This window comes from Phalangium opilio, unplaced genomic scaffold (genome assembly GCF_054372755.1).
Source record: "Phalangium opilio isolate 3A_F unplaced genomic scaffold, DU_Popi_V2 ptg000009l_1, whole genome shotgun sequence".
NCBI classification, from domain to species: Eukaryota; Metazoa; Arthropoda; class Arachnida; order Opiliones; family Phalangiidae; genus Phalangium; species Phalangium opilio.
In genome coordinates this window covers 15,462,093-15,488,789 of record NW_028324146.1, presented here as the reverse complement: position 1 = coordinate 15,488,789, position 26,697 = coordinate 15,462,093, and the positions used below count along the sequence as shown (strand labels likewise).

Sequence of the window (26,697 nt, the reverse complement as noted above, 5' to 3'; positions counted from 1 at the left end):
TGCTTTTAGTTTGCCTTAGCTTAACAACAGCGTGCATTTTTAATTCCCTAAAATAGGTTTTTAAAAAAATACAGTCGTCTTTCCTCAATAATAAGAGATATTCTAATTTTGCGGGACACTTAATCCGTAAATAATTATTATGGAATTTTTTTAGACCATTCTTAGGCTTAGACAATCGACTTTTGAAACTGAAAAATAATATAAAATAAATTGACAATACAACTTGGTGCAAATTTTATCAATGATTTTGATGTTATTTAACAAATATAAATTTAATAAAAAAATGGTTTCATGATCAATTCATTCTCCCTTTAACAACCTTTAAACAGTTAGTCTTTTAATTTTAAAACGTGTGCATAATTGTTTGATAATTTTGCTTTAGACTATGCAAATTTTTAATAATATATTAATTTTACTGCAGGGTCGAAATCAACAAAGAATAATTTTTTTAAATGATATTTTTTTTTTCATTTTCATAATTTTGTTGAACAAAAGTTTTATTTGACATTATTTGATTTTTTTTTCATTATTATAATTTTTCCTAATTGTTTTTTTCTTTTCATTGAAAAATATTTAATTTTAATTTTTAATTATTATAAAGTTTTTTTCCCCAATAAAACAACTATTGGAAAACAAAGGAATAATTTATTTAAGTCATGAGGGTTAGGGTTGTGAAGTCACAGGGGCCTTTTATAAAATTTCCCTCCAAGATGCATCTTTGAAGCATTTGGGAAAAAGTGCAATAAAAATAAATAATGTGTTATTTGTGTAACTATAACAAATAAATGCATTCATATAATAACTACCTGTAACTGAGGGCGGTTAAACCTTATGCCATACTTCAGTTTTTATTCACGTCATTAATCAATAGCAATTTACGTCATAGTTTCATTTATGTGATAATTTTTATATATATGCAATTATTTTGGGAATATTTGTTTAGAAAATACGGAATGGGTTAAATTTAAGGTTATTTTCTATCAGGACGATAAGCCAGGAAGGTGCTCTGACATTGCACCCTATTGCGTGTTTCATGTACTATGTTTGACGTATATTCACTTCGTAAATTTCCATCTAATTTGGCTGTATGAAATTCTAAAAATAAAACCATATGATCCAAATCCTACATCTATTCAATATTTAAGTTTAGTTCTATTCTTACAATTAAAATTACTTCCAATTTACACCTTGTCATAGTTGAAATCAATTGAACACAAGTTTAGACGCAGTAACAAGCGTCACTTGCCACTGATTATCATATTATTAGTATTGATCTAAATCTAGTGGAACAAGCATTTAAAAACGAATTGTCCAGTAAATATAAAAATAATTACTTGAATGTACAGTTGATGAAGGAAAATATGTTAATGTATGATGAAGTCTTCTGAATTGAATTTGAGTAAATAATCAATTATCAACCCTATTGCTGTTAACGTTGCAAAAGTGCAGCGTTAACTTAACATGATCTGGAAAATATGTTAACGAATGATCTTTCAATAATTAAATGGAATACTGACAATATTCACAACAATTTAGGAGGATAAGCAAACGCCAATGTGAATATAGCAAAAAAGTAACACTGTGTGAACAAAGCGGTTTAACGTTGTAAATTCTGCGCAAATGTAAAATTGATCGTTGTCAAACTTACTGCCAACCACAGAGGCATAAGAGCCTATATATTTAAGGTGGTTACCGCCACTAACTATCCTTGACTCAAAACGGGTAATAATGAAATTTTTTACTTCAAACTATGGATCTTGAAAGAACTTCAGTGCGAATAAACCGATAATACAGAGTCTATGTACGAATATGCTATCAACTGTTTGTTTGTACAATGAGAGCGTCACATGAAACATACTATACGGAGCAGAATATTGACCGAAGATGGTTAATAAAATAATGCAGTTTTAAATCTCCCACCATGGAACGACCTGCCATAGAGTATAAACACAAGCTTGGAGAAGATTGGTAGCAACTTGACCAGCTGAAATTTTCCATCGAGTAAGGAGGATGATGGGCCTGGACTACTGGAGGGGAAAACGTGCACAGGTGGTTGCGTGATCGAGTTGGCTATGGCTGAGTGGCCCCAGCGAGAGCGACTGCTACAAATAAATTTTTTCAGTCTCAATGTTTTGGTCTACATTTGAGCTGAACTGAACTGGATGTGAGGTTCGTCCGATCACGGCACGCGTGCTTCTAATTCAGACAAAGACATTCACTTCACTCGTGAAAGCTTATAGGTAAGCCTAATTACATTTTTAAGAGTTTTGGGTTTTCTTATTTTCAGCTGTGAAGTTTGCTAAGCATCGTTTCAGTTGGCTTGGGTTTGACGCTTTTCTAAAAGCGAACTAAGCTGTACATTGCAATTTCTTAGTGTCTTTTTAAAGGTAAGAAAATTTTTCTTGCTTCATTGTTTGTATTTGTGTTTGTGTTAATGTGTGAGAGACCTTTTTTCGTGGTCCAACAGAGAGACCTATTTTCGTGGTTCAACAAAGAGACCTTTTTTCGTGGTACAACAGACCTTTTTTCGTGGTCCAACAGAGAAACCTTTTTTCGTGGTTCAACAGAGAAACCTTTTTTCGTGGTTCAACAGAGAAACCTTTTTTCGTGGTTCAACAGAGAAACCTTTTTTCGTGGTTCAACAGAGAGGGAGTCCTTTCTTGCTTTAAAAGAAGCCTTTCTGGCTCTGAAAAAGAACTAAAATGGTTTCGCTGCTACGTGCTAAGAAACAAAAAAAGCGCTTACAATATTTAAAGCAAATTGCGTTGAAAGACCAAGCTCAGGCTAGGGTAAATAAGATTTTGGAAAACTCAGTATCAAACCGAGTTAGGTGTAAAAGGTACTATTTAAAAAAAAACAGCTCTCTCAGAGTAAAAATTCGAGTGATGGACGTAATTGTAAGTCTTTATTGACAAGTTCAACAAAAATTGAAAAGGTTTTGCAGGCCCCTAAAATATGTGGCACTTCGCGACAAAGAAAAGGTGGTGCGAATCCTGCCAACTATTATGTTAAAAAAATCTCCTTCAACAAAGGAATTTTTAAAACAAAAAATAAAAAGATGATTGCCGAAAGTTTCAAGAGGTTTTTGATCACGCGACTTACGGAACGTTTGCTGTCAACAAAAACTTCTGCTAATTCGTGTAAAAAGCAAAGTTCCAAATTTACATCCCACAAACTCCAATGCCTGTTGCTATCTGGAAAAACATTTCACTTAAAAAGGCAAATATATTCGGCCTTCCAGGCAAGACGTTCGTTACTTATTGAAGATTTCAAAAGTTTTGCCAAGAAAGTGCAAGAAATTGGATTGGTAGATAGTGACAATTTTATCAAAGTCATTGGAGGAAAAAGGCTTCACAATAGTCTCGAAGAAGCTTTCTATCACGAGACAACATACTTTACTTTGGGGAATGATGGCAGAATTTTAAAAAACGAGGACCACGAAACACGTTTTGAAAAGATTTTGCAGTTCGACGAAAATGGTCTTCTAATAAAGGTGCTACGAGAAAGCTCTCGTAGCGGCGAAAATGTTAATGAATTATGGGTTGATGAAACTGGTAATTTTATTGACCAGAAAAGACTGAACAGAGGCATTGAGCGCTGCTTGCAAGTTAATGATTTCGGTGTTGTCACCAATCTATTCAAAGCAGTAGAAAACGTTTCAAAGGACAAAAATCCCAAAGCGAATATCGTAATTAACGAATCTGGGTTTATTGAAACCAAAGATAAAGCTTCGTATTGGGAATGCAGTGACATTTGCAACGTTAGAGAGCGGACTATTTTTAAAGTCATAGCTTTCATTAATCAGGTGGCAAAGGCCAGTGATAGCGTCTTAAATGAACTTTTGAGTTCTGATTTTGACGTTTGCTCCTACAAAAATAAGTTTTGCCAGAAATCCATTGTCAAATTGCCATCGGACGATTCAGATTTTGAAGTGCAAGTTCTTCCGTATCTTGGTCATTTCTTATATTGCTCTGAAAGCGAGGAATGCCAAAGTTACTTGCGAGCCTTCAGAGAGCTGGCTTCGCATTACTCGGGGATCAGAACAATTTTGAGTAAACTCTACTCTGTTCGAGCGTTGCTTAACGCTTTATCAACATTGACTGATGAGATAGATCATGGTGATTTCGAATCTCTTCAAAATGTTATACCCAAAATGAGAAAAATTGTTGAGACACGTGGCTTGAAAATGTAGAATGCGGAAAACGAGGCGGCGAAAGGCGATGAAAGTGATATAAGGCCTTGTCTCGATGAGAGTGAAATCTTGGCTTTCTACAATAAACAATTTGCTAGAGCTGAGCGTGATATTAATGAATTTCACGACACATCTTGCGATTGTTGCGCTAGATTAATAAAAAATTCAGATTTGAGGACCGTGGAAAAACTGGGATGCAGTTCAGTTTTTGACAACCACGCCTTTCTCATTTTAAGAGCTGGTTTGCTATTGAAAAATCCTGACTTTAGAGAAATGGACATGCTTTTATGCCCTTATTGTTCTAAAGAGTTGCGAAAGGGAAAAATTCCAATTAGATGTTTCCTCAACGGCTTGGGAGTTGACGTCCCTCCAACAGAAGTCACGAGTTTGAACATGTTTGAAAAGGCCTTAATTCAGCTTGTGAAAGCATTTCACACTGTGGTCCGGTTAGGTACCAAAACTAATTCCAACATGCAGTTTGGTGCGGTGAAAGCTTTGAAAGGTAGAATCATATACTTGCCAATTCCAGTCCAAAAAAATTTGGATATGATACCAGCATCACTGCCTAAAGATCACGAATTGCACGTCTTGGTTAATGGTCTGCCCACTAGTGACAAAAAGGTTTGGCAAAAAATTGTTCGCCTTGATGCTTTGAAAAAGGCCGTCGCTGAGCTGAAAAAAATTAATCCCCTGTACAAAGACATTGATATTACTCAGATCAATGAGGATTATATTTATGGCACCGAGGAGATTAACGGAACTATTGAACACGAAAATTCATTAACTCCCGATGAATTAATTTCGAAAACGGATCCGCTGGCGCTGTTAAACAACCTCGACGAGGTCAATACAATCGGCTTCACTACAGTTGCAAAAAATCCGCAAGCGGAATCGCACCAAATCGATATCGATGTTATCAATGATGGTGTGATCGAATCAAATCTTTCGCCAGACGACCGTTATAAAATTTTAACTCAACCTGAGGCACTGTTGCGAAAACTCTCAAAAGATGAAGTGAATGAGCTGTACGATCACTATACAATTCACCCGGTGAATGTTCAGCCGTCAAAAGATTTGTTGGCTTCTTTCCAAATGAAGCGTGTCGAAGCCGAGCCTATCAGTAATTGGGACAAAAATCTAGAATACATGTCATTCGTGCACTTGTTCCCAATGGCTCGCTATGGCAAGCACGACGAAAGACCGTTTGGGAAAATAACGGAAACTGAATACCGACTTTCTCGTCTTTTGAACGCGAATCCAATGTTTAGACGAGATTATGCGTTCATGTTCCATTTATACCAAGAGGCCGAAATGAAATCAATAAACAGTAGTTTGAATTACGTTCTACGAGTGAAAAAACCCATGAACGTATCTGTCAATAATTTCGTGAATCAAGTTGAATCTCGAGACTCCGAGCTCGAGAGTAATTTAGCGACTTTCATGGGCCACATTCGAGGAACTAAGGATTATTGGTATAAAGTTCTCAAATGTGTTTTGGCCATGATTAGAGAGTATGGCCCACCTACTTGGCTTTTAACCTTTAATCCGGCCGAATACGATGACATTGAACTTCACGACCACCTACGACGAGTGAATGCTGACGTGCCAGGGATCGAATCTATGTCGGTGGCTGAACTATTAAATTTGGATCCACTTAGCGTCAGTTTGCATTTTCATAACAAAGTGAGGTCGCTACTAAACAACTTTGTGCTATGTAAAGAAAATCCGGTTCTTGGACCGATAGCGCATCATTTTGTGCGCGTCGAGTACCAATCTCGCGGCTTGGCGCATTACCATTGCTTGTTGTGGGCTGAGGAAGCTCCCATGATTGGTTCCTGTTCGGCAATAGCTATTTTGGAGTACGTGCAAAAGTATGTCACGTGTTCAATCCCAAAAGCTGCTGAAAGTCCAGAACTTTACCGGCTAATAAAAAAATTTCAAACACATAAATGTTGCAGCAGTTGCTACCGAAAGGTTAAGAGAGGAAATAAGGAGCTCAAAGTGTGTCGCTACGGTTTTCCTCGAAACGTAACAAACGTTGCGACTTTGAACTCTGTTGAATCAGTTACGCGTCATCGTAAAATGAAACGAGGCCAAAAACGTCTGTACGATTTGCCCAGAAATGAAAACGAAGTTTTTATCAATGACTACAATCCGGCATTACTTTTGGCTTTGAAAGCCAATATGGATTTGCAGTTTGTCGCCGATTCCTCGGAACAAGTGGCGATATACGTCACGTCGTACGTGACAAAGGGAGATCGGGCTGAAATGGATCAGTGTTTCGCTGAGTTGGCACACGAAAGCTTGTCAAAAAGATTGTTCGCTTATGGACTGAAATCTTTCACAAATAAGTCGGTCGGAATTTACGAAGCTTTGGACATGATGTTGGGTCAGAAATTGTATCAAAAGTCTGACAGCACCAAGTTTATTAACACTAACGTGTAAGAAAACCGATCCAAAGTTTTGAAATGTTACAAGGATCTTGCACGCTTGAGGGAAATTGATCCTGAAAGCGAAGACATCTGCCAAAAAGGGTTTGTGGACGACAAGTATCCCAACAGACCCGATAACTTGGAAGATTTAAGCTTGCGAGAGTTCGGACGGTTTTACGATTACGTAAAGTACTCGGAGGGAGCTAAAAAATCTGAAAATGTAATCGAGTTGAAAAATAATCTCGGTTTCATGAGAAAGAGGATTAAGCCCTACATAATAGAACATTACGTTCACGACCCAATAGAGGAACCAGAAAAGTACTGCCACGCTCTACTAATTCTGTTCAAACCATGGCGAAACGAGACTGAGTTATTGGGCGAGTTTGCAACGTTCGCTGAAGCTTTCGAAAGCTCATTATCAACGCTAAAACCCATGAGAGAATACCACGAGAAATTCTCGGTATCCAAAGAAGTTCTAAAGAAGCGCAAAGCCTCCGAAAAAGCTAAAGAGATTGCCGCGATTTCGGATGCAGAAAGCTATGACGATGAAAATGCCCTTCAAGGGAAAGAAATCGTCGTTGAAACAGAAAATGCGATGCATGATGTCGAAGCCGCTATGGAAATTGATTTCGAGGGCACGGCACTAGACCAAGTTGCCTTACTCAACAGTGATCAAAAAAGGGTTTATGACAAAGTCATGGATCACTTCACTCAAGAGGGAGGGAAAATTGAGAATTTCTGCCACTTTGTATCTGGTCCGGGCGGCACTGGAAAGTCCTTTCTTATTGCTACTATCGCCAACGCCGTTAGACGTCACTTTAAAAATGCCGGTAGCGTCGCGATAGCCGCTCCCACGGGCTTGGCAGCCCTAAATGTCAACGGCGTAACGTTGCACAGATTACTTATGTTGCCAGTAGAACATGGGCGTACCGCGGAATACCATTCCCTCAATTCCGAAAACATTTCCATTATGAAACAAACTCTGGGAAATTTGAAACTCTTGATTGTCGATGAGATTTCTATGGTGTCTTCGGTACTACTAACTTACGTTCATTTGAGGCTAAATGAATTTTGGGAAATGAACAAGCCTTTCGGCGGTGTGGTTTGCGTTCTTGTTTTTGGAGATTTCTTCCAATTGCCGCCTGTACAGGGTAATCCTGCGTTTTTAAAAGTCACTTCCCAGGAAGCTAGACTAAGATTTAATAGCATTGGAGGCACTGATCTTTGGAAGTATTTCCGATACGATGAACTAACGCAAAACGTTCGTCAGGCGGACGACCGAGTTTATGGCGACCTTCTTAACCGAATTAGAGTCGGAACTGTTACGAAAGATGACGTATCAACCTTAGAAAGTAGACTAGTTACGGGAGGGAACAAAATTCAGGTGGCTATGAATCTTTACCTTAAGCTGGTTAAAGAAGGATTTCATCCCATCTGTTTGATGCCGAAATTGGCCATGTGCGATAAATTCAACATAAAAATGCTAGAGGAAAGCCGACAAAAAGTTGAATGCGTTCAATGCGAAGACAAACTCGTTGATTACGACAAAAAAATTACCAAAAACATTGTCAGGAGACTGAAAATGTTAGACAATGAGCCGTCAAAAACTGGAGGTCTAGAGAGCAAGCTGTATCTCTGCGTTGGATCTCGAATAATGGTTAGGAGAAACATCAATTTCGAAGAAGGTGTTATTAACGGCACCATGGCCATTATAACGGGATTCCAAAAGAACGACAGTGGGAACATCACTGGTATCCGTATCAGAGTAGATCGGGAACCAAGCGACGAGAACAATAAGCCCGACTTTTTAGTCGAGAAAATAAGCGTCAAGTTCTTGCTAATGACCAATTTATACGTCAAACGAACGCAATTTCCGATAATCTTGGCATATGCCATTACTATACACAAAAGCCAGGGAATGAGTTTAAAATGCGCAATTATGGATTTGGGATCAAATTTATTTGGAACTGGCATGGCATACGTCGCTTTATCGCGAGTGACTTCCTTGGCCGGTCTCCATCTCTTGCAATTAGACCCGAATAAAATTACGGCAGATGGACGAGCCATTGCGGAGTATAACAGGCTGCGTCAAAAACACAGACCTGATCTTCCACTTATAGAAATAGTCGGGTCGGAAGGAAAGAGAGGTACAAAAAGGCCGACGTCGAGGTGTATTTTAGAAGTTGAAGGAGAGAGATCTGATGAAACGTTAAAAGAAAGACCAAATAAAAAGATCAGACTAGGTCTTCAGAGCATAGACATTTTTCCCTTGAAGGGATTTCAAAATGGAGATGGAGTAACGTGCTACGCAAATAGCGTTTTGCAATTGTTGTTACTGATTCCGGAATTAAGGAACATTATTAAAGAGCACAAAGGATCATTGAGCGATAAGCCCATTTTGACTTGCCTTCGTAACACTATTGAGCATGTTGAAAATTCCAATGAGAGTTTCAGCGACGATGGTTTCAATTTGCGAACGGCTGTTGGGTTGCCTTTTACCCACAACGAACAGCAAGATGCAAGTGAATTCTTATGGGTTCTCTTGCCAAGACTTTGCGAAGAAATGGAAACTCCTGACTCTAACGCTCTGCGGGAACTATTATGGACAAAGTCGCAAAACGTTACCAAATGCCCCAGCTGTCACCTGGAAAAAAGTTCTGGAAACTTTATCCAAAGCTGCATCTTCACTCTTCCTTTGCCAAACCTCTGTAAAATTGATTGGAAACTATTAGTCGAAAGGATGAGACCAACAATGATGCCATGCGAAACGTGTAAACGCAGAGAAATTGATGAACGTGATGTATTGATTTCAGCCGGTAAGTACGTATTTCTGTGGTTTTCAAGAGATACTGTAGTAAATGGTCACCCAATTAAGATTTTAACCAAAATATCCGGATTCGAAAATCAGAAAGTGGTTTTAAACCACAGCGTTTACAAAACTAGGGGCGTGATCATTCTTAAAGGTTCTTCTTTAAACCAAGGTCACTATCTAAACTTTATTCGAAAAGATAACAGCTGGTACGAGGTTAGTGACACAACAATCACCAAGCGAGACAGATTCGTCAGTAACTTGACTGACGTCTCAATCATCCTTCTAGAGAAAGTCTCTCTTTTTTAAAGAGAACCCAGCAAAACTGGCGTTGTTCAGAGTGATCAATAAAAAGTGGTAAATTAAGGAAACATAGGAAATTTGCCCTTGAAATATACGCAGATATTGGTGTAAAATGTTACCGAGAAAATAATGAAATTGCAGGGGAAAAACTTGGGAGAAATTGTGGGGAAAAAACTAGGAAGAAATTGTAGGGAAAAAACTAGAAAGCAATTGTTGAAAAATAACGGAGATATAAAGGAAAATATAAATTATCTAGCAAATACTCCATTCAAATATTAAGTAGGAACTTTATTATAATTTCATGGTTTCTGAGTTCAACAAAACTAATCAAAATCAAATGTTATAACTTCACTATTGCGAGTTAAATTCCAGCAATTTTGAAATTCATCCAAGATAAAGGAAATAGTTATAGTTATTTAGAAGTTATATACAAACCCCCAAGAAACTAATTCCCTGGCGACTATTGCTATTGCTAAATATTCCCCGCAAACGAAGAACGCTTAGGAATATTCCAAAATGTAACTTTTCCGTTTTAATTTCAATATATCATTAACATAGTTCGCAAAATCACCAGCGCCAATTAAATCTAGGAACATTAAATTATATAATGCTGCCAAACAAAACAAGGGGATCTAGCTCATAATTAAGCCATATCACTTGTGATTTCTCGCCATCCCTGATTCAGTAAATTTTCTCTTACTGAAATATCCTCTACTATACGGGTGAATGGGGGGCGGGTATTTTTCCTTTGCCTGCGATGCAACGTGGATCACACTTGTCTAAGGCCATACTTAATTCCGTTAAAAAGATACTATGGCCATAATCTTCCAAGCACGCGCCTAGACAATCTTCTTTAGGCTTTTTCCCTCTGACCGCTTCAATCTCTTTTTCCTCTCTCTTGAGGCTGATTTAGCACCGTTAAAAGTATTATAGACATCGTCTTCAAGCTCTTCTACTCATGATGCATTCCTCAAAAATTCTCATTGATATATGTATAGAGTGTACACAACAAATAAAAAATTTTATTCTACATTTCAAATACTGTCATTTTTAAACTAACTTCATATATAAAGTACAACATTATATACTTATCGAAAACTATGTTATTGGATATGAGTTCATATAATTAACGATACTTAAGTACTTATTTAAGCTATTAGAAATAGATCAATCCCAAATGTATGTCATTACAAAAAACATGAAATTATTCAAATTTTAATTACATTAAGACTGAAGGACAGATATTATAAAAAAACGTCTTGGTTTGGACCAAGGCCGAAAAAACAAACGTTATGTCTGAGGTATATCAATTGACTGAAGTTTCAGATATTGCAATTTCTTTTTAAATTATTTTTATTCCTTTAATCCTTAATCAATATTTGATTCAATCAAGTAATTTTTACTGTTAATCGATCTATTCCCTCTAAATTAATTTAAAAAATTACATATCTACGCTTTTTCAAGAATAATTCCATTTTCCGAAAACATTTTATCATGAAATTAATTATTTTGAAGGGATTTCGTGTCGATACTCTTTAACTTCTAAGCAACGGACACAGTTTTAAGTCTTGCTGCCTTGACAAATTTTCAAGTTTGCACCAAAATAGTTTAAATCTGTTGTAAGTTGCTGAGAAATTATGATAAAGAATTTATTTTGCTCAAACTAATTTATAAACTTATGTCGTCTACTTAAGACAAAGCAACAACCTCGGTCCTGTGTGGTTTCTTTTAATAGGTAGCTCTCATTTTATGCACTGGAAAAATATGATATCGGTATAAATATAACCAAAGGAAAGGGTAAAGTTTACATAAAAAGAAATACTTCTCAGTTCCAATTACTTGTTTTTTCCTGAGGAAGTAAAATGGTTGAACACATCATACCTTACCAGTTCTGCCAAGGACCGATCATACAGAAATTACATAAGGAGAAACTAAAACACGGGCGATGCCGCCATTGGGGTCTTCTCCCTCTCGCCTAGAAGCACCGCTATAGGCAGTGCGAGTTGACTTGCCTCCCGCCTGTAGTGAACTTTGGCCCCTCGCCCCTGTGTGTTTTCCGAAATGGTCTCTACGCCTGATAAAATGATTACGCGTAATACGTAACCGGTGTACAAGTTGCGCCAACAATGTAGTAAGGGGTTCCAAATCTAGATTGAGTTATGGCCAAGAAGCTTTGAAGTTCGGAGAGGGAAACTGCAGTGCAACCTTTCTTTCATAGTCGCGACAAAAAAATGTATCATTTCGATATTCGAAGTTAAATGTATAAATTCGCGCCCCCAATATACATCCACTATTAAATATTTACATTTTCCTTTCGATTTATATCAAAGATCGCTTCCTCTGTTTAGACACTTCGTATGATAATTCAAATATTCAATATTCATCCCCCAACACGTACTCCCTTCAAAATAATTAATTTCATGATAAAATGTTTTCGGAAAATGGAATTATTCTTGAAAAAGCGTAGATATGTAATTTTTTAAATTAATTTAGAGGGAATAGATCGATTAACAGTAAAAATTACTTGATTGAATCAAATATTGATTAAGGATTAAAGGAATAAAAATAATTTAAAAAGAAATTGCAATATCTGAAACTTCAGTCAATTGATATACCTCAGACATATCGTTTGTTTTTTCGGCCTTGGTCCAAACCAAGACGTTTTTTTATAATGGGTCTGATGATCCCAGTATAGAGCCAGTGTACAGCCTTGGGGTTAAGGCCCCAAGTCTGGCCGACAGAGCTCCTGGTCCTCCAGAAAAGCATTTTGGCCTTCTTGATGCACCGATCAAGATGCGGCTTCCATGTGAGTCTACAATCAAAAGTCGCCCCCAGGTATTTCACCTCGGTGGACTTTGTCAGGACCTGGCCAAAGAAAGAGATATCATTGAACAGATCCTTAGTGTTCTTCCTCGTAAATGGAACAAGGACAGTTTTGTTAGCATTAACAGTGAGGTTGACCGCCTGACACCATTGCTCCACGTTAGAGAGAGCAGATCTCATAAGTGCGGTGACAGTATCCGGGAACTTCCCGGTAAAGACTATCGCCACATCGTCCGCATACCCGAAACAGTGACAGCCCCCAGAACCCCTAAGCCTCTCCAAGAGTTCGTCCACCACCAGGCACCACAACAGGGGGGAGAGTACTCCACCCTGAGGGCAGCCCCTACTGGTAGTCACCCCTAGAGAGTCCCCAAGGAGAGACGTCGTCACCTCTCGGTCGGTCAGCATGGACTTGATCCAGCGGCCAAGAGTGTCGCTGATGCCAAATCTCTTGACAGCTTCAGTAATAACCGAGCTAGAGACCTTATCAAAGGCCCCCTCGATATCGAGGAAAATGGCCAGTGAAAATTCCTGAAACTCGAATGCCCTATCCAGGCAATTCGTAAGGCCGTGAAGGGCCGTCTCAGTTGATTTACCTTTTTGGTAAGCAAATTGTGAAGAAGACAGAGGAGTTACCGAAAGTACCTCGTCTCTAATGTACCTGTCCACCAGCTTCTCCAGGATTTTGAGGAAGAAGGAGGTCAGGCATATGGGCCTAAATGCCTTCGCCTCGAGATAGGAAACCTTCCCGGGCTTGGGAATAAAGATGACCCTAGAGCGCTTCCAGTCACGAGGTATGTGGCCGAGAGCAATGCAAAGTCTATAGATTTTGCATAACGGAGAGGCGATGTGGTCTAAACCCTCCTGCAAAAGCCGAGGGAAGACCCCATCGGGTCCCGGAGACTTGTAGGGCTCAAAACAGTTGACAGCCCATCGAAGCTTGGGAATCGTAACAACCTGCCTGGCTACAAGCCAGTCCTCCCTCTTCGCCCTGTGCAGGACAGGGTATCGAGACTCAGGGTTTGTTGGATTGATTGAAGTGGAGTCAGGAAAGTGGACCTCCAGCATATGCTTGAGAGTCTCAGCCCCAGACTTAGTGTACACACCCTCCTGCAACTTAATAGTATTAAGTCGGTGTGTGTTGTCGTGCGCGAGGATCTTCATGATCCTAGCCGTGGCAGGGACATCGGAGACTTGCTCACAGAAGGTCCGCCAAGAGTCCTTCTTAGCAGCTCTAATGGCCCTGTTGTAGGTATTGAGGGACTGCCTGTATCCAGTCCAGTCTCCCGTGCGCTTGGCTTTGTTAAAGAGCCTGCGCGTGTATTTCCGGAGCCGGCTGAGATCCGCATTCCATCAAGGAACGAGCCTCGAGCGGTTAACGGTCTTGAGTGGGCAGTTCCGGTGAAACGACTCAATGATAGAGCACTGTAAGTCACCAGCAGCCCTATCAAGATCGTTAGGTGAAGTAAGTTTAGGGGTGTGACCATCTCCGTAGCGTAGGATTAGGTCTTCCTTATAGCCGACCCAATTGGTCCGTTTTGGATTGCGTATCTCCGTCCCCACCGGGACAGAGGTAGTCGCGACAGTAAAGCAGATGTGCCTATGATCCGACAGAGACGGCTCACTAGACACATGCCAGTTAGACACGGAAGACACGAGGTTTTCCGTGGCTAGCGTGAGGTCAATGACCTCCCTTCTATTAGAAGTAACAAAAGTAGGATCATTGTTCTGATTAAGAATATGGAGTTTACAACCAACTAAATATTCTAGTAAATCATCACCTCTCCTGTTGCAGTCAGAACTGCCCCACGTGATGTGATGAGCGTTGGCGTCGCAGCCAATGATTAGTTTGTCCCCTCTCTTTTCACATTGATCGACCAAATTGATCGCCTCAATTGTCGGGAGAGAGTCCGCGTCGTGGGCAAAGTAAGCAGAGGCAGCCGTGATAGTCAACTTGGCATGCCCAGTGGCCAGGACTAGCTTCACGGCCGCCGTGTCCTGGGACGTGTACAGCGGTAGAGAGATACAGCAAAGATCCCTCCGAACCAGAATACACGCCCTAGGTCTAGCAGCAGTATGGTCATAAAATAGTGACCCTGCCGCGTCAAGACCTAGAATTTTGCCATGGCAAATCCACGGTTCTTGTATGAGGGCCAGATCCTCTATAGCAAACCTCCTGCAGAGTACCGCAGAGGCCGCCTTACTATGGTGCAGATTGATTTGAATCGCACGTAGCGTCCCCATGGTCCTTAAGAGAGGGGTTCAGAAGGGACCTAGCTACACATCATCAGTCCCGAGAGGGCTAGTGGCACCTCCCCCCCTGACAGGCAAGCTCCCAGTCCCAAGATCCTCCCCCTCACCAGGACCACTGGAACGCTCATCGGCTGAACCCCGAAGGGTCCCATCCGATTCTTCCAGTAGGGTGGACTCATCCATGGAAGAACAAGCTTCCGAATGAGCCACCCCCTCCCCCTCTGTGCCTAGAGCGACACCAGCGAGCTCCACAGCGAGATTCCCCATCTCGCTAGTCCCACCCCCTGCCGTAGCCTCGGCTGCAGTGGTTTTGGTGGTTTCCGTGTGCTGTAGGAGTTTGAAGGAACCCTTGTCCACTCCAGTGAAGCCCACGTAGCCAGCATTCTTAATGGCTTCCAGCGAAGAGCCATCAATGGACAGTACCCAGTATCGCACTGCCCTGTCCACGTATGTCCGAATGCATTTCCAGTATTCGGTAGCAAAGCCATCGTTAAGGGCCTTGAGACGCCGGAACAGCACCGCCGGCTCTTTAGTGATCTGGTCTCTGGTGCGGAACATTACCTTAAACGGCTTAGGGAGTTCGCTAGCTCTCATTACTGAGAGCACCGCATCCCCCACCACCGAGTAGGCTAAATTATCCTTCAGCCAATGACCAGTGAACGTAACCTCGCAAGAGTATACCAGGGCCCCGGCCGTCAGGCTAAAATTCGCAAGGCGCGGTAGATGGCTCCCCGAAGGTATCCCATCCAGCGCCCTTAGAATCGCCTTCTGGATTGGGCCCACGTCTTCCTCCGTAATGACCGCCTTCGGATAGCCATTTTTAACAATGGCCTACTTTTCGGCGCTGGCGGCGTCTCTATAGGACTTAGCCTTTTTCGACGCCGCCTGCGAGGTACTGGGCGAGGGAGTCGAGTCCTCCGTTCTAGGCCTCTTCAACTGGGTGTCACGTGTCGCCGCACCCCCAGCGGGGGTGGAGACCGTTCCAGACCCCGATTTGGCCTTTTCCTTAGCGATCTGTCGTTTGAGACGACGTCGCGCGGTACGTTTCGAAGCCTTACCAGTCACACGCACCGATAAATCGGCACGAGTATCGCTGGATACAGGCCCTAGCGTAGAGGTATCAGTGTGGGTTCTGCATTGAGCAGACCCCTGCATCGAAGGTTTGGTAGTGTTAGAGTTTGTTTTAATAGAGGTTTCCATAGGAATCCCACGAGTAAGGGGGCAAGTAAAAAGGTCACCACCCGGTAGTCCCCCACCCGGGTGGAAGGCTAGATACAACGGGGTGTCGCCTGGTGCCCCGAGGGGATCGTTAGCGATACCGTAGTTTTACTTCCCCAGTACCATGCAGCCCTCGGCACGATGCCTCAACACCTTGGCTTGGGAAGGACGCGTATCCGCTTAGCCCACACAACGTAGTGGTTACCAGCTCTCACCACCGAGGAGGTGTGATACTTCGCATTGATGAGGACCCAAGCTAGCGTTTGTAAAGTTAAAAACGCGAGCGGGAAGCCAAAGCAAGGGGGGAAGAGAACACCACATCTAGCTTGCGTCCCCAACTTCGAGAGCTCATTTCACTATTACTTCAAGCTTTCTTTTAAAATGTCGGACTCTTTCAGCTCTTCGGAGCGAGATTTATCTGATTTTGCATCATCTTCATCGGATGAAGATGACCATTTGGTTCCAGAGGAAGATTTGATCACCAGTTTTGAAATACATGATATGTGCAAGGACAAGGCGAATGTAATACGTTGGCTACAAGACCAAAATTTATTTGCCAAATCTACAAAATGTAATACGTGCGGTCAGGAAATGACACTATCTTTGCGAGATAACATTGATGGTTATGTTTGGCGATGCCAGAGAAGGCAAAAAATTGCCCAAAAAAAAAAGGTTTTAAATCCTGCGACACTGCGACATCCATACGAGCAAATTCTTTTTTTTTTCGAAATCAAAACTCAGTTTTCGTGAAATTTTGCTCGTAGTGCATTACTACGTTTACAATGTAAACCCCCAATCGTATGTCTCTCGCGAGTTGTACATTTCGCGAAAGACACTAGCTGATTGGAGAATGTTTTGCCGCGAAGTCGCGTATGACATTGTCATATGTAATAGTGAAACAAGTTGGGAAACCAAAATCAACCTCCCGAGCCGAGACGAATTTACTTTCCAAACACAGTTCCGCAAGCCAATGAGGCCAACCGGAAATACATAGTTCTAATCGGCGAGATATTGCCATGATCATTTAGTTTAAAGCGTTTTAATAATTTCCTGCGTATCCACAATAATTCTAATGAGGACCTAATATCTATCACTTAAATGTGTATTTAACTTTCGGCTCAATCTGAACCGTTAAGACCTCCTATAAGACGACATGAAAGAAGGTCAATTATGGTTAAGATCTAGGTTATCTTATCTCATAGACCCAGTCGTTTCAACACGTATGGAGAGATGAAGTATTAACATAATTATTATTTAATGAAGCTAAAAGTTACTTTTACACTATATATAAATGTAGTAAAGATGAATTAAAAAGTAAACACCAAATTTTAAATGTTAATATCAAAAGATGTTCTTGGAATATTGAGATGAAACAGAGCTTTATAGCTACACAACTACTAAAAGAATCGTAATGCCGAAAAATATTTAAGTATTTCCATATAATATTCTGTAAAAAGAAAATGTTATCGTTTTGTAAGAGATCTTTTCACCCTACTCGCTTTATATTAGCTTTGATATGCGTGTAGTGTTTCGATTCGGATGCAATCTTCATCACTCGTTCTATATAAACTCTGACTTGTGTCATTACATAGAAATAAGTTTATCTTAAATAATTAATTAAATATAAATTATAAAATATAATTATATAAATATAATATAATATAATAATATAATTTATATAATATAATATTATATAAATATAATTATATAAATATTAATTATTTTAATCGCCAGTAAATAACTTTAAATATAGTTAAATCATTTAAAATAAAGTTGTTCCTATTTTCTTTCGAAACTTTGCTAATATTGACGTTTAAAGTGAAGGGTACCCCTCTTTCCCGCTTTCTTCAAATTTTGGGGTATATATACGATTCGTTTCCATTATAATAATAGATAAAAACGCATTCGCGTGAACCGATGGTGGAAGCCCTGCCATTGGGAGGCTAGACGTTTCTCGTAACCCTAGCCGATCGCCGCGTATATCTTGAAACCAATAATAGATAAAAACGCATTCGCGTGAACCGATGGTTTAAGCCCTGCCATTGGGAGGCTAGAAGTTTCTCGTAACCCTAGCCGATCGCCGCGTATATCTTGAAACCAAACGGTGACGAAGGAAAAGAAGCCGGAATGGGCTGACTGGCGTCCATGTGGAATGGAAAAACACCTGAAGATGGTGGTGCATAGAAGCTGCTGTCAATGTGGAATTGACGAAGAACAGAAGATGGTGGTGCATAGAAGCTGGTGTCAAGGTGGAATGGACAAAGACCTGAAGATGGTGGTGCATAGAAGCTGGTGTCAATGTGGAATTGACGAAGAACAGAAGATGGTGGTGCATAGAAGCTAGCAAGTACAGACTAGTGTCCATGTGGAGTGGACTAAAACCAAAGCTGGTGGTGTTGGAACTCAAGTAGAATAGCCAGAGGAGACAAACCCAAATTTCCGTGAACTGTCAATGCAGTCCGGAAATTGGGAACACGTTTGCTCCGATACGCAAACTGCGAACGCGGTCACGTGGGGTCTGACAGACAGACACACAGACAGACACACAGATAGACGACTTTATTACTCTTTCTGTATTCTACAGGGCCGGTAGGCTCTTGTAGATATGACTTGATACCGTTTTGTAACGTTAAAGTAATATTCACCTGCTTTTGCTAATTTCCTATGGAGATTAACATGGGTTTTTCGTGATTTTTCCCCACCGATAACTTAAAAACTACAGCGAAGATACTTTTCGGAATTATCTTAAATTAACAATTAAGTATTCAGGGTGTGCTATCGGCCAGCTTGATCAAAACAATTAAGTCTAAGTATGTTAATTTTAGTTAATTACAGAAGTACGGTTTTGACCATCGTGATTGGACATAATAATTAGCTAGATCTCTTGGAAAACTCAGTGTTACTACGCATCTGTAGTGTGGTGGTTATCACGTCTGCTTCACACGCGGAAGGTCCCAGGTTCGAGCCCTGGTAGATACATGTATTGACTATCGTGATTGGACATAAGAATTAGCTAGATCTCTTGGAAAACTCAGTGCTACCACGTATCTATGGTGCAGTGGTTATCACGTCCGCTTCACACGTGGAAGGTCCCAGGTTCAAGCCCTGGGAGATACATGTTTTGACCATCGTGATTGGGCGCTTGAATTAGCTAGATCTCTTGGAAAACTCAGTATTACCACGTATCTATGGTGTAGTGGTTATTACGTCCGCTTCACACACGGAAAGTCCCAGGTTCGAGCCCAGATAGATACATGTTTTAACCATCGTGATTGGACATAATAATTAGTTAGATCTCTTGGAAAACTTAGACTTACCACGTGTCTGTGGTGTAGTGGTTATAATAAATATTTAACAATTATTTCACTTCACTTGGTTTAATAATGTGACGTAGGTAGCATACTTTTTCCCTACTTTTAAAACCATTAAACTAAGTAATATTAGAAGTTCAACAGATTGTCAGAAAAAAAAGATGTTAAAAGCCACTGTAAATGGTGCTTAAATGCTTAATATTTCCTTAATACTTCCAAATAATATTAGTAAATGGCGTGAATTGATCATAGAAATGGGGTTAAAGTACACCCTAAATGATGCCTTTTTTGGCACTTGAAAAAACAGCATATATGGTGTTTGAATGCACCATTATATTTTAGAGTGCAAATGTGTGATGGTAAAGCAAACATAATTATTCAAAATTTAATTACATTAAGACAGAAGTGACAGATATTATATAAAAACGTCTTGGTTTGGACCAAGGCCGAAAAAACAAACGATATGTGTGAGGTTTATCAATTGACTGAAGTTTCAGATATTGAAATTTTTTTCTAGTTATTTTTATCCACTCAATCCTTAATCAATATTTAATTCAATCAACTGATTTTACTGTTAATCGATCTAGTCCCTCTAAATTAATTGAAAAAATTACATATCTACGCTTTTTCAAGAACAATTAATTTCATGATAAAATGTTTTCGGAAAATGTGATTGTTCTTGAAAAAGCGTAGATATGTAATTTTTTCAATTAATTTAGAGGGACTAGATCGATTAACAGTAAAATCAGTTGATTGAATTAAATATTGATTAAAGATTGAGTGGATAAAAATAACTAGAAAAAAATTTCAATATCTGAAACTTCAGTTAATTGATAAACCTCACACATATCGTTTGTTTTTTCGGCCTTGGTCCAAACCAAGACGTTTTTAAATAATTATGAATGGTGTTATCGTCACGATTTATCAACCAAAACTAAACGTATGTAAATGGTTTGAAAATGAGTGATTAGAGTAAGTGTTATATTTACGATACATAGCAATAACTGAACGTATAAAATAGGTTTGTAAATCACTAATTTTAATAAGTGTTATTTAAACTACGTATAAACCAAATATAAACGTGTGAAACCAGTTTTGAACGGACCAAATTCTAGAGGGCCGGTAGGCCCTTCTAGATAAGAACCCACACCCTCCCGTAATGTTAAAGAAATAATTCACAGATTTTAGGCTTAGCGTCCTATAGAAAAAGCATGGGATTTTTGGTGGTCCACTCCACCGAATAACTCAGAAACTACTGGGAAGTTAAGGTTCGGAACACTTTTGAATTATCAAGCAACTATTAAATGTTGAACTTCTGAAGTTTGATTAAGAACAATTAATTCCAAGTATTTTATTTTAATTAATTTATAAATCATGGTAAAACCGTTACATATATTACACTGTTTTCATAGCATTTCGTCAGCCTTCATCGGGTTTGTGGCGCATAGGATAACGCGTCTGCCTATGGAGCAGGAGATTGCTGGTTCGAGTCCTGGCAAGCTCGGTGTTTATTTTTACAGATCTTTTATTCAACATAAATGAAATGATCCTATAAATACAATGTTTGGATAATTTTTTTGTTACGAAGTACGGGCTTGTGGCGTAATGGATAACGCGTTTGCATTCGAGGCAAAACATTGCAGGTTCGAGTCTTGGAAAGCGCGTTGTCTATTTTTGATGAAGAATCTTAGTATATATAAGGGAAAATTATTAAATAACAAAATTTCAATGATATGTGCGCGTGTGGCGCGAGGTTTAGAAATAACTTTTTTTTAAATCTATGCAAAAAGGTCAACTAAACTTAATTGAGTCACCAACCGCCTTTTTATATAAAATAAGTTACCACCCGCCTGTCTATGGTGAATTAATTTACAACCTGCCTACCAATTGTGAATTAATTTAACACTCCCCTGCCAAATAATTTAAAATTTTAATCTTTCCCATAAAATAATGAGAGGCACTTGGAGGGAGCCAATATGCTCACGAACATCTTACTGGAACATCGAACAACACAATTTCATTAGAAGTTTGACAAGCCTATTATTATTTTTATAATATATTAATACAAATTAAGGCTGAAGGAACAGATATATAAAAAAGACTTGGTTTGCCCAAGCCTTAAAAACAAAACGATAAGAGTTTTTCCAGTTGTCTGAAGCGCGGATATTTTTTTCTATTGAATTTTAAAGACAATCCGTATTTTACTACTCTTTAGAATTTAATTCAATCACCTGATATTACTGCTAATGGATTAGTTTCCTATAAATTAATTGAAATAAAAAATTACTTATCTCAGATTTTTCAACAACAATTCCATTTTCCTGAATCATTTTATCATGCATTTATAATTTTGAGGGATATCGTGTAAATTTAATCAAATTGACTCTTTCTTTTTTAATTTCCGAGAACTTTCCTTTCAAAAGGTTTTAAACACATCAAGTATTCATAATGTTGTCAACTAAATAGCAACTCAACCAACACTTCTAAAATCTTCCCCACAAGTACTGATATACACAGTTCAATAATTGTGACTCTGCTTAAAGAAGAAACGAACCCCTTTATCAAATATAAGAAAGGTGATAACAGCCCCCTTTTGTATTCGAAAAGACCGCATATAATACATTATTAATGAGAGTATTATTTGAAAATTAAAGTACGTTCTCCATTGAAAAGAAAAAAATTCATGATAAAATGTTTCAGGAAAATGGAATTGTTCATGAAAAATCTGAGATAAGTAATTTTTTATTTCAATTAATTTATAGGAAACTAATCCATTAGCAGTAAAATCAGGTGATTGAATTAAATTCTAAAGAGTAGTAAAATACGGATTGTCTTTAAAATTCAATAGAAAAAAATATCCACGCTTCAGACAACTGGAAAAACTCTTATCGTTTTGTTTTTAAGGCTTGAGCAAACCAAGTCTTTTTTATATATTCTGATAAGTTTTGATTCGACGTTATTTAGACGTTCAGAAACGTTGGATTGAGTGAGCAACTAGATCTAGCGTTTCATAAAACTCGTTTCTTATAAAATCCACGAAAAAGTTTTATAAACCCCTGACACGAAAAATAAATCAAATATTAACGTGTTTTTGCTGCCTGGGTATGATGGAATATTAAAATATGCATTTTTAATCAAGCTAGTAAAAAATATACTCAAAAAGATCATTATTTCTCGCTCTGGGTAAAAACCAAGCTCATTTGTTGAATATATATGCATAAAAATGGTTTGAATAATATTACTAATCTATGAAGCAATATTAAAATATGCATTTGTAATCAAGATAGTCAAAAATATACTCAAAAAGATCATTTTTTCTCCCTCTGGGTAAAAAGCAAGCATATTTGTTGAATATAAATGCATAGAAATGGTTTCAATAATATTACTCCATTATGAAGCAATAATAAAATATGCATTTGTAATCATGCTAGTCAAAAATATACTCAAAAAATCATTATTTCTCTCTCTCTCGGTGTAAGCAACGAGTTCATTTGTCAAATTTATGTACTTAGAAGTGTTTCGGAAACGGGCCCCTCAGTGAGATTGCACATTTTATGGAAGATCAAGGAGCGGAGTCCAGGCGTAAATCCAAAATTTCCATTTCGTCACTGGTTAGATCGCTCATCAAAACGAGCAGCGTTCGTTTTTCAAGAATCACAGTCAATATTGAGACTGAAATTTGAAGAAATCATCTTGGAAGATATTAACCCAAACTGTTCATATTCAAGGTCTGTTCATTTAATTTTCCAAAAAGCCTCGTCGAGGTAACTAAGATTGGTATAACTCTTCACTTCCATCCCGCTTTGAGGGGCCTTCACTCTAGGCATTTTGGGCCCAGAGAGTGTGCAGAGGCGGCTAAGGGTCAGCTTTTTTATACCGATCTTTGCCTTTCCCTTTCCTTACATCGAAGAGACTTATTGAACGAGATATATTGGGGAAGAGGGGTTCAAGTCAATTTGGGTCATCAGTTTCGGCACTTGGATGCAACTCAGTGTTAACCTTTTTGGTTTATCGGGAAGCGTTACATGTTTAAACGCTTACTGTAAGTAAAAATTAGCAGACATCTTGGCGTAAATTCTGCAACTTTTATAGGAAGTAATCGCGAGAGATATCTATCGACAAGAAGGTTACTGTTCATCTCGCGCATTAATACGCGGCTCTGTGAGATAAAAAAGCGAGAAGTCAGTCTAGACTGCCATCAAAATTTGAACAAAAAGCATGGGTTGCCTCGAGATTTCGCTCGCGTTAATAGGAAACGAGGTGCTGAAATTGTTTTTTTTGCAGTTTTAATTTATCACGGGAGTGATATCTTAAAAATGGGTTAACCTGGTAGGTAAGTTGTCACTCGCAATCACCTTAAAATTTGTCAAGCTTAACTTTTATTAGCACGAGCAAAATTTTGAAACCACTACCTCTTTTTGTTCAAGGTCGTACGATGCCCTCATAGAACGAGAGAGTTTGATACTAACTCTTTATTCAATAAGTACACTAAGAAAGTACCGTAAAATTTACAGTCAAATACTCGGCAGCAATTTGGAATTGAGACAAAACCTTTCATTCTTTCTTTAAATGTCTCCTCGGCAACCTTTAAAGTTGGTTAGATCATATGAAACATTAACACGTACAAAAATTAGTTAACATTAGGGTTGGTTCCATATGGAGATGGTGCTTTAAACCGTATTCTCTTTCTTCTCTAACCCAACTCCAAAATGGTATTTCTATCTCCCGCTAAACACTTACTCATCCCAAATTTATCGCCACTTTTTCTTTTATTGCTTAATTTTACTTAAGCAGAAATTACATATATTTAAAATTAGAACTCAACTGATTTCTAAACTAAGCCTTTCCCAAATGTTTTGAACAGTTTAGTTGAAATTATTTAGTAAAGCAATTAGTGATGGTCAGTTTACCAATATCGGTTACGCTATCGATACTAATTTTTTACCGATTTCAGTATCGGTATCGGCCCATCTCTATGTAATAGTAGGTATTATATTTATATTTCAGATTCATTGAGTTAAAAAAATTGGTATAGGTATTTCAGTTAATTCTGATATTGACATCGGTTAATATACGATATCGGCTAAGGATGCTAGTCGGTTTATAAGATTAAATCGGAACTTCAAGTGTCACTTGACAGTAAATAACTTCAAAATCGAGAGTTAGCAACTTTAAAACAATCTCAACAGGATATCCGAGGTTTAAGCTATATTTATATGTGACAATGAAAGATAATGTGACGAAACGGTTCAGTCAACGTGGGGCAAAGGCCTCATAAAATTTTGCTTCACCATCGTTGTCAATGTTCAAGCTAAAATTCCTCTGAAAGCAGTAGATAAACAACACTTGACGCAATTCTTTTGAAGGGGACGAGGTCGATCACCGTTAGCATTGGCAGGAAAACGTATGCCCCAGCTAACCTACAGCGCCCTATACTAACTATTACCGTTAACCTCTGTAAGTTTTGATGGAAAGGAGGAACCGCCTTAGAGCACGGAGGAAAACTCCTTTTCACAAGTGGGGAGAGAACTTGAAAACTCTACGCAGAAGGATTTGTTCCCAGATTTTCACCCGGTGCCACAGTCCGGGATCGAACCCGGGATCCTCTTGCTGCGAGACGAAAGCGCTAGCCGCTACGCCACCCCACCGTTGTAAAATCACTGGAGGCATTTACTCGTGTTTCGTCATGAGTTTAACGCTTGTAAATGTGTAGCAAGACATGGGCAGTCGTTTTGAAGAGTACATCTACCACAATGGTAGTCACATCGTACAAATGTACGATGTGTTTACCAAACAGATTAGGGGTTGTAAACTGAGACCTTAGTCCTAAGACTAATTGTTGAATTGTGCTTTTAAACATTTTGTTGCATTCAGGCGTATTCTCCAATATTCCTTTTGTACCTTGCCACTTGCTTAAAATAAAACATCAATTCCAAAGATTTATTTACAACCTGTATAGTTTAATAAAATGACGTCAGCCATTGCCCATATTGGGGGTTGTCCACAAAGGAAGGTGTTGGTCTGATCTCTTCCACACTATATAATCAGTTTTATTAACTAACGATATCCTAATTTTTGTCCGGCCTGAGTTAAGCGAGATAAGTCATTCGCGTCCTCCCGCACGGTCTCGCAGGGGCTCGCTTTCGCAGGCCGTCAAATCGGGCAGTCTTCTGGAAGCGAGATAATTCTCTTGGCTGCTCATCCTGATCCTATGGCAACGTAGGTTCCCGACCCCTTGGCCCAAGTGACCTTGCGCCTACTATACTTTTGACCTCACGTGACCTTTCGCCTGCTACAATGGTGGCCCACAAACCCGTTAAGAATCAGAAACGACGTATAGAGGTGCTATCCAAGGCGGTATGAAGTATCCATCGCCGACGACATACTGCTGATGGGCAACAAAGTAATAGTGCCACTCAATTAGTAGCGGAGTTGCACAGTTTTCACCATGGCATAGAATCAAAGAAGGTGCAAGTACGATCCAAAGTTCGGTGGCCAGGCTTAGAAAAATTAACTGAAGGAATGTTCACGTTCCTGTGCGACAAGCAGAGAATTTGCACCGATGTCCCAAAGATCATTATCACCTTGGCACCTTAAATAATGCCATGGTAACGTGTACATGGTAAAATCAGTTTATACTAATAATCGTTGACTCATTTTCGAAGAGGATAGAAACAGACGTTATGAGGAACGCTGCATCGTCAACTGTTATAAATTGCCTGCAACAGCACATGACGGTTAAACCTAATGCCAAATTCGTCACTAATAACGGAACTTGCTCCACAAACAAGGAATTCAAGAATATCGTGATCGAAAATAGGATCGAGTAAATCACGATAATACCTTACCTGTAAAAAACTACATTCGAATTTGAAGGTTTTTGCGTTCAATACCGTGCCACTGTTGTGGTACGCATTGTCAATAAAATATTAACGCATAAAGTGGTATTTAATTGTACACGTTAACGATATGTTAATATTTGAATGCTAATATTGACATTCAAATTTTCACGCTAAGGAAGCGTGTAGATTAAGTCATTTTGCTATTTAAATATGATTGCACTAGAGTTTAAAGTATAAACGAGGGCGATTTTGATGGCCTTACAACACTCTTTACGTTAGAGAGAACCATCACCAAACAAGTTTAGTTTACTATGTAATTAATCAGTCAGTTAAGCAAGTAATTAAGTTTAGCTATAGCCTCCATTTTCTTATCATTTTCGTAATTTGTGTGTCCCTGTGTTCATGGAAAAATTCGACGTCCTAGCCTAGTTTCCGAAAACGAAAATCGACTGAAGATTTAATGGTAAAGAAAAACTGGCAAAATATAATGTTTTTGGACGTCTAAATATAACAA

At 39.0% G+C, this 26,697-nt stretch overlaps 1 protein-coding gene, 1 long non-coding RNA gene and 2 other non-coding genes across 5 annotated transcripts; 3 read left to right on the top strand and 1 right to left on the bottom strand.

The window, feature by feature from the left end:
* Window positions 1-523: 523 nt before the first annotated feature.
* LOC149716499 (uncharacterized) lies at window positions 524-2,163 on the bottom strand. 2 transcript variants are annotated; one of them, XR_016369455.1, is made up of 5 exons: window positions 1,649-2,163; window positions 1,335-1,466; window positions 1,163-1,280; window positions 807-1,095; window positions 524-716 (listed from the first exon to the last, which is right to left on the bottom strand). It is a non-coding gene; the product is annotated as an uncharacterized LOC149716499 (long non-coding RNA). The 2 variants fall into 2 exon arrangements; XR_016369461.1 differs by having other exon boundaries at window positions 1,335-1,612; window positions 1,694-2,163.
* Window positions 2,164-7,976: 5,813 nt separating this feature from the next.
* LOC149716498 (uncharacterized) lies at window positions 7,977-10,435 on the top strand. Its single transcript, XM_089849304.1, has 2 exons — window positions 7,977-9,649; window positions 9,723-10,435. Exons 1-2 carry the CDS (start codon window positions 8,015-8,017, stop codon window positions 9,792-9,794), a joined length of 1,707 nt encoding a protein of 568 aa, XP_089705430.1. The 5' UTR covers window positions 7,977-8,014; the 3' UTR covers window positions 9,795-10,435.
* Window positions 10,436-18,936: 8,501 nt separating this feature from the next.
* On the top strand, window positions 18,937-19,009 carry TRNAV-CAC (transfer RNA valine (anticodon CAC)). The gene has a single exon. It is a non-coding gene; the product is annotated as a tRNA-Val (tRNA).
* Window positions 19,010-19,074: 65 nt separating this feature from the next.
* Window positions 19,075-19,147, top strand: TRNAV-CAC (transfer RNA valine (anticodon CAC)). Its single transcript has one exon. It is a non-coding gene; the product is annotated as a tRNA-Val (tRNA).
* The last annotated feature ends 7,550 nt before the right edge of the window (window positions 19,148-26,697 follow it).